Raw genomic sequence first — 8,370 nt, 5'->3', positions numbered from 1 at the left:
AAAATACCATTAATGTAACCATGATTCACCAATGTTTATATTGCAATTTCTATACATCATTAAGTCTATAAGTCTAAGTACAACGTATTTGTTGCAGCATGCTTATAGACACTTCTTTTTTGAACCATTCAATGACATCAATTAGCCAATATTAAGTTGTTGATATTCAGTTTATACTTCAATGTTCAATTTTACTTATATTTAAGCCTTACGCCATTAGAAAAGGACACGCATTTCGCTTCATCGATGCAGTGACAATTACAAAACTTGTCTCTTTAATATGGTCATATTTCTTGCTAATTCGAGTTAAAGTGTTACCATCGAAATTTAGATTTTTACTTATTAATTCACGTAATAATCCGGTATTGATGCACACATTAGTTTATTATTATTTATTGAATTATTGAATCATATTATTTATTGAATCAGAATTCTACGCAACATCCTCATGCCTAGATGGCATGCAAATTAGATAGGAAGAAATTTTATTAAATTAATGCGTGCAAGCAAATGTGTAAATGACATATTTTTATCATAATGATATGATTTAATTAGGGCCATATCCAATTTGAGCCATATTTTGCCAGCAATTCCAGCTTTAAATAAAACATTATTAGGAATTTTATCATTAATCAATAGTTTTTCAAATATTTATTGTGTGTCCCTATTTGAAACAGATGATACTGAACCGACCCAATGATCAACATTTTACTTTTTTTGTGAACCTATAAGTAAAAATTATTCAATCAAAAAATTTCCTGACCTAGTTCGCTGCGGCAAAAACCTTAAAAAAGATTTGAATTTAACGAATTATCATTAAAACTATCATTTCAGAATTTCAGTATTTTTTCACAATTTTTACGCGTCCAGGACGCCCACGATAGACAATATTTTAAGACCATAACTTCAGAGCATAGTTTACCTCGGGTCTAAACACAGGCTCTACTGTATGAAATTACGGAAGGCTGTTGACCACATGGCATCGGATCGTCCAATCATGATCCTCTGCGGTGTTCTTTGGGTCATAGGTGAGTGTTAGCGTTCATTGGTTACAACGGTATTAGACACGTTTAATTTAGGAAGCCAGTCATCGGCACTTACCAACTTGTAAGTGCTGTATATTTAACTTGTAACATTCGTTAGGAGAGCAGATGACGACGATCAATCCTTGATGTTGGATACTGTCTGGCCAACTTAGCCTAGAGACTAAATCGCACTAGAAAATTTCTGTATACCATCCGTTTCTAAGCCCTAACTTACGGGCCTAACTATTGTTAGATTATTATATGGGTAGAAATTGTGCAACAGGATCGAACTTGAATTTGATTGAAGATTTGGGATAGACTCGAAAACTAGTCCCGTAACGAAAAAAACTAGCGTTTTTCTGCTGTATTGAAACTAATTATCGAATCAGAATTCTATATTCTGAAGATAGACGTTGGCGTTGGTGACTGAATGAGTTTGCGGGCTTGTGAAAATTTTTGGCGCTAGCTGATAGTGATACTAGGCTATACCAAATTATCTTCGGTAGCTCGGAAACGGGACGTAGTTTCAATTGAGCTGAATAGGTCCGCTGACTTGTTGAAGTCAGACGGTATGTAATTAGCGGATCAAGTTATCAATAACTCCGTGGTATATGATTCATTTTCAAACTATCGCGAGATGAAAGAATAGACATGTATCCATATTCGTGCGTATCTAAATTTATCATTAATCCGATAAGGTCCCGGAACCAGTGCAAAGGAATGATGGGAGGTCTTGATTTACATTTTTATTTTCAGGCATGAGCGTTTTCGGTGCTGCTGCCGATACCAGTGTTGAGCCGGAAATCAATCCAGGCTCCGCCTTCTCCCAGTCGGATGGCAAATCCCAATTAGATTATTTGCGAGGAGTATCTGCGGGTTTCGTCAACGTAGCTGATGGCTCAACAGCTCTGCCAGATCCGCTTAATCCTCCCTCCGTCACGATTCATCGCGCCGAAACTGGCTCCGCTCGTACGACCGAGAGGTCCCCCGCCACTGCAAGTAATGGAACTTCTCAACCTCAGACAGTTACCTCCTCTACGCCATCTGCCGCCGACACGGCAAAAATATCTACCGGTACACTACCTACTGGAAGTTCGTCCGTAAAGCCTAAGCCGATCAAGATGCCGGATATTCACGTGTACGAAGTCTTTCCCAGGGTCGACTGCCGAGGTGGCAATTGCGACGCTGATCCCACAGATGAAATGGGGAAAAGAGACGTAGCTTACCTTGAGATATACAGAAGCTCTGAAGATTTCCTCTTGGCAAGCATGAAAGAGTACCCAAAATATCCACGAATTGTCGTCAGCGTGTATTCAAAAAGATATGCAATACTCCCTACAGATGTTGATGTGGAGGGGGACGGTTCTGCAGGATTCGTTCTCCGGATAGCCAATCCAGCTGTCCGCGTCGGCCTAAATGAAAGATTCGCAACGGCAGCAGACGGTGATGAAAATTTAGACTACGTCGACGTACATATTGACGATGAATTCGCTTATGCAGGGGAGGGCTATAGTGTTCCAGGTTTCGGAATTAACGAAGAAACTGCACCAGCGGAAACTCCAGAAAGTGGAAGCGCCGCAGACCAAATGATCAGGGAGTTCATCGCGTCAGATACGGACGACGGTTCCAATTTAGCAGCGCAAGATTATGAACAGGCTATTCTAATCGATCCATCCAGCGATAATTTAGATGAGGCCAGGTCTTTGGATAATCTAGCTAACTTGGCAGAGCGTCGTCGCAAGAGACAAGCCTCAGGATCAGGTGCAGCCGTATTCCCTGGAGCGGCGGGGGTAGCTGCGGGCGGAGCTGCGGCTGTATTTCCAGACCAAGCTGGGGTAGCTGCGGGCGGAGCTGCGGTATTTCCAGGGGGAAATGTGGTAACTCCGGGCGGAGCTGCGGTATTTCCAGGGGGAAATGTGGTAACTCCGGGCGGAGCTGCGGTATTTCCAGGGGGAGCTGGAGTTGTTACAAATACTGGCGTTACATCGGGAATAACGACTCCAATATTTCCAGGAGCTGGAGCGAATCCTGGCGCTACATCGGGAATAACGACTCCAATATTTCCAGGAGCTGGAGCGAATCCTGGCGCTACTTCGGGAATAACGACTCCAATATTTCCAGGAGCTGGAGCGAATCCTGGCGCTACTTCGGGTTTCATCGCGGGGTCATTTCCAGGAGTAGTTGTATCGGGAACCAGACCTACAATTGCATCGGGATTCAACACTCCGATATTTCCAGGAGGAACAGGAACGAATCCTGGCGCTACTTCAGGTTTCATCGCGGGGTCATTTCCAGGAGTAGTTGTATCGGGAACCACGCCTGCAATCACCTCGGGATTCAACTCTCCGATAATTCCAGGATTAGGCAGAAGGTTTAATCCTTTTAGAGGAATTGGAATACCATACCGTGTATTCGTATCCTCTCGATTTCCAGTGAACAGACGTTTCCCCTTGTTTAGAGTACCCCGTAGATTTTTCTGAGATTTATATTTCGTCAACCTTGTCTTTTAATACTGTGTATACGATACCGACGACAAATTATTCTTTCTAATCTTTCGGCGAGGAACGGAGGACTCCTGGTGTTGGCACGGAATTTCTTCGTATTGTATTGCCGGGCTTGTAGATTTGTAAAAGCATAATATAGCCTTCGCTAAAGTGTATTTCATAACTTTTTTTGTGTAGCTCGTACATACACGGGATGAAAGTCGACCTTGTATTAAAGATTTGAAATCGTGTAACATGCGCATTTGTAACCCCCTAGTCAACCAAAAAATACGTCATGATGATTGGTAAGAACTCTGAATAGACGGAGGATTTGAAGAGTGGCAGCAATGAGGTGAAACTATCACTTTTTCAACCTGAAAGCCTATGACGTTCAATCTTGGTTCTCCAGCCAGTGAATTCAGCCCTGAATTAGAGCTGTGAGCGCTGCTAAGAATTGACCTCGTTATTATGACTGGAGTCAGAACTAGGAGCTTCTGAGAACTTGTAGGACTAAGCGTCCTTGCTTATTCCTGCTGAAATTCAATTTTGGAGGCCTGACGTCATGGTATTAACCATTTGATGGTTTATGTGCGTGATGGTATTGAACCATTTGGCTCGTCCGCTTAACCACGCATTTGAACTAGGAACTAAGGATTCTAACCTGGAGAAATGGCATCTTACCACGTTCAGTCCAGATTCACTTCTGTTTTTAACTCTAATTGTCTGATACTTCAAAAAATTACTATCGTGCAGACCTTCATTCACTTTGCAAGATGTTACATCTTGTTGGAAATTGCCGCAAGTCGCTGTTAGGAACAACTCTTCGATGTCAACGAATGACTATGCACACCTACCGTAGGCAATGGATGGCTTTGCACGCCTAACAAATTCATATATTTTCTAATTAAGTTAGAAAAGGGCCACCTCTGGGTAGGGTGGCCCAGTGTTTAAAGTTCAGAGTACCAAGATTGATGCACTAGAGAGGCGCGGGTTCGATCCCAGCTCTGTGCGACAGTTTCTGGCCAGAATCGGCAAGGAGGCCGGGCGGTTAAGCACAGCAGAATTGTAGCAGTGCGTTGCGAGTTCGAGACCTCAAAAATGCTGTGAGTGTTCTGCGATGTTAAGAATCGGCGACAGGCCTACGGCCTAAAAAAACGCTGAAACCGCTATTATTATTATTCACTCGCACGCAACGGGTTTGTCAATGCATGCTTGATCCTAAAAAAAGATTTAGAAAATATTTTTCTATGGATTTCTGAAACTTATTGATGGCTTAGCGTCCGAGAACTTTCCTGCTGTGTTCTCCATCTGAAACCTTTGCTTTGGTTGCGGTCACGTTATTCCGTGTCCCGGAACGTACGGCGCATAGATGGCGCTATCTACCTTCCTGAGCATCATCCGATCAACAATGTAAACGAAAGGACTATGTTTACTGATAGCGCGGTCCAAGAGAGCGTGGTTAGGATAGTCGACCCGGTGGCCGAGAAGAATGACTTCAACTGGAAAAGCGCTACAGTGAATAATATTGACTGTCATTGATTTTAAATCTACATGAATTCGTGGTCCTGTGATGTATGTGAGGTAGATCCTGAAGTTCTGAACTACTACATCATTACATGCACAGTTTTTACTTGTCAATTCCTGCACTCTTGCTCATCTACTAGTGCTGGAGCCTTGACCCTGCTCATGCTCAATATAAACTTTAAATTATTTAGTAGGCATATAAGTTGGTCATTTGCTAATTTTTGTGACCATTTTAGTATTCACTATGCCCTAGGGACTTGAGCCATGAGTGACTACCAATTACCATGCTGGTCAGTGGTCACTTGTAAGTTGTAAACCTTACTCCTTAGCTCAAGAAGTTAGCCTAATCTTAGTGGTAGGCTAGCTGCTGTAGCTGGTAGTTTGTAAACTAGCATGTTGACTGTTACTTTAAAGTTTAAACTTTATTTTTTATTTCGTTGTCCTATAACCAAAAGCATATACTTATTTAACTAAATACTTAATACTAAGACCATATAACTTAAAGTTCCATGGACACTAGGTAGGGTAAACGCGGTATAATAACGTATATTCCGACACATTAAGGACGCATCAAGAAATGAAAAACTATAAAAAAATAACCGTTTGCGTTACTCAAGTTCTGTTTGCTTTATGTGACTCGCAAAACACAGTACTACGCGCCACGCGCCAGCAACGATGAAACGTCACAAAATGTTGCCATAGGGTAAACGCGGTATATTCCGACAACGCCACACTCAGGATGATGTATGTTTTCGGTGAATTTTCCCGCGCATTTTCACTTTTTTTAAGCTATTGCTGTGCACAGTTGGCGCAATGTAATGAAAATTGATTATCTTCGCGCACGTGTTTGCATAGTGGCAAACCAGTGATTTTTTAGAATCAGCTCATTTTTAATTTCCTCATTTACTCCAGATTTTAACAGATTTCTTATGTATGAAAATTCTGGTATCCAAGATACTTTACTTCGTTTCATTGTTGCTGACGCGTAGTGAAGTGTTTTGAGAGTCACGTGAAGGCAACAGAACTTACGTAACGCATACGTTTTTTTTATAGTTTTTCATTTCTCGATGCGTCCTTAATGTGTCGGAATATACCGCATTTACCCTATTTATTTAAAAGCCTTTAGAATGCAAACCTACCAAATCCCTATATTCCGACACTGTGTCCACACTCAGGATGATGTATGTTTTCAGTGAATTTTCCCGCGCATTTTCACTTTTTTAAGCCATTGCTGTGCACAGTTGGCGTAATGTAATGAAAATTGATTCTCTTCGCGCATGTGTTCGCGCAATCCCAGCCATCAATTCTACGTCGCGCTGCCGCACACGAGCAGTTTGTGGAGGAACAGACGTAATACTCAGTACAGTATGCCTTTAATTATCTTTCAATAATATATGATTTTTCTTGATACAGAAATTTGGTGAATGAGAAATCTAGAACTTTATTTTAGAAGAAATTTTCTCCAAAGTCATATGGCAACACTGAACACCATCTGTTTACATTCCGTATGTATAATAGCTGCAGTTTACGATTACCGTACATTCCGTATCCGACAAGCGAAGAGTCAGAAGTAACCCGGCCAGGTTTCATAAAGTGGCAAGAGTCGTTGGAATTTCAACGACTTTTTGTAAAGTTAACGACCATTTTTTTGGTCATTACAACGACTCCAAACCTGGATTAATATTTATTTTTTATATTTCAACAACTATGAATAATTTAATACACGATCTTTCTAAAAAATAATACACTGACTGTTATCACTCCGCATTTTTTTGGTTTCAGATGCCAGTCACGCCACCGCTGGAAACAGAAATGTAGAAGGCAGCATCCGCCGATTATCAGTCACAAGTTTACAAAATTCTGGTTCTGTCTGTCATATGTGTTCAAGCTTGGAAGAAAAATCCGACAGATGGTGCTGATTGTTGACTTCTTTTCAAGTTGAAACTTTACTACAATAAAATTTTCTGTGTACCTCTTCTGTAACTTTCATACCACTCGTACAAATGGAGGTAGTTTTTGCACAAAGGGCAAAATTAATTGCACAATTATAACCAATATCAACTGATCACAACGATATTCAGAGAAAATTTTAAACTATTACATTCGTAATATGCTGACTGTATGTAGCAGTTAATAAATTTCTAGACCTCAAACTTGAAGGCTCGAAATTTATTCCTTCCCTATAGTTTATAGCTCTTCTCGTATGAATGTCTAAAGATCAGCCATATAACATGAGAATGCAGCGGTAATCGGAGAAAATATTGCGATCTTAACACATGCGAAAAAGCTTTAGTGAGTCCGTGTTCTACGTCTCGGACAAATTTACGGCCGGACCTGCGGCCGGTCTCGCGACTGCAAGACTCCAAACATAGAAAAAACCTAGCCAATCAACAAAAACCTTGCACGTGTTCTTGAGTTTATTAAGATTTGTTAAGTAATTCGGAAAAATTTGTTGGCCACAGGAAATTTGTGCACGTATTGCTGTGTGACATGTGATTTTAGTCGAAATTATAAGATTTGCCGCAAGCTAAACACACCAGAATAATTATTTAATTTCATGCACAAATTTTCATTGAAATATGATCAGTAGAAGGGGATAAAATAGATCTGGTCACTACAACCATGCCACGTTACCTGCTGCATAAATGTTCAAAGTGTCATTTTGCTAGAAGGAAAGCACTAGCAAATGCTTTTAAATGATCAGTAAAAAGCTACAAAGTGCAATTTTTTTCAACCAGATAAGTATCGAGATCACGAAACCATGTTGACCAAACCAAATAAAGCAGCACAAGCATTGGAAAGAAATGTATTGTTTTGATATACGATTGAACAGGGAAGTCATAAATTAATTCATTCATTCATTATTAAAGATAAAGATTTAATTTTACTGTTATACTGTATATTTCAAGTTCTGTTTACACGGAAAACATTTTCTAATATTTATAACGCAACGATCGATTAATTCATGTATTTAGTTTTCCAAGAATTTTCAACCTGTAGATCAAGGCAACATTTGCAATTTATTTAATCGCCATCATCGGAAGATGCAAGCCCGTTCGATGCGACATGCTTAGCTTTGGATACGTGATTTTGAAATTGGATGTTCATTGGAACTATAACTGTGCAAGAACCCAAGAAGTGCTACTGGTTATGGCCGTAAATTTGTCTGAGATGTCAGGACTGGACCCTAAACTAAAGTTAACTAAACTTCACTAAAGAAAGCCCTTTTAATAGCCAAAGAAGTTTGTCGTGGCTTGTTATACATTGCACAAGCTTCATTTGCCTTTTCTGTGCTTCTTTTTAATTTCAAGTATTCCTGATTACTCTAACATATTGGA

General features: G+C 40.3%; 1 protein-coding gene across 4 annotated transcripts; it reads left to right on the top strand.

Annotated features, from left to right (window-relative positions):
- Positions 1–951: 951 nt before the first annotated feature.
- Positions 952–3,759, top strand: LOC108677770. Of its 4 annotated transcripts, XM_018166049.2 has the most exons (4): positions 952–1,028; positions 1,782–2,933; positions 2,976–3,009; positions 3,064–3,759. In XM_018166049.2, the coding sequence occupies exons 1-4, from the start codon at positions 977–979 to the stop codon at positions 3,503–3,505; spliced, it is 1,680 nt and encodes a 559-aa protein (XP_018021538.1). In that variant the 5' UTR covers positions 952–976; the 3' UTR covers positions 3,506–3,759. The 4 variants fall into 4 exon arrangements, with proteins under 4 accessions (XP_018021538.1, XP_018021536.1, XP_018021537.1 ...); XM_018166047.2 differs by having other exon boundaries at positions 2,976–3,759; XM_018166048.2 differs by having other exon boundaries at positions 1,782–3,009.
- Positions 3,760–8,370: the final 4,611 nt, after the last annotated feature.

The sequence above is a fragment of the Hyalella azteca genome, unplaced genomic scaffold (genome assembly GCF_000764305.2).
Source record: "Hyalella azteca isolate HAZT.00-mixed unplaced genomic scaffold, Hazt_2.0.2 contig6845, whole genome shotgun sequence".
In the NCBI taxonomy this organism is placed as follows: Eukaryota; Metazoa; Arthropoda; class Malacostraca; order Amphipoda; family Hyalellidae; genus Hyalella; species Hyalella azteca.
This window is presented reverse-complemented; position numbering and strand designations above follow the sequence as displayed.

Bases quoted from the DNA above. Each gene is read 5' to 3' on its own strand.
- LOC108677770 (XM_018166046.2), top strand. From the start codon at position 977: ATGGCATCGGATCGTCCAATCATGATCCTCTGCGGTGTTCTTTGGGTC. The intron at 1,029-1,781 runs GTGAGTGTTAGC...TTTTATTTTCAG, and splicing joins CGGTGTTCTTTGGGTCATAG to GCATGAGCGTTTTCGGTGCT.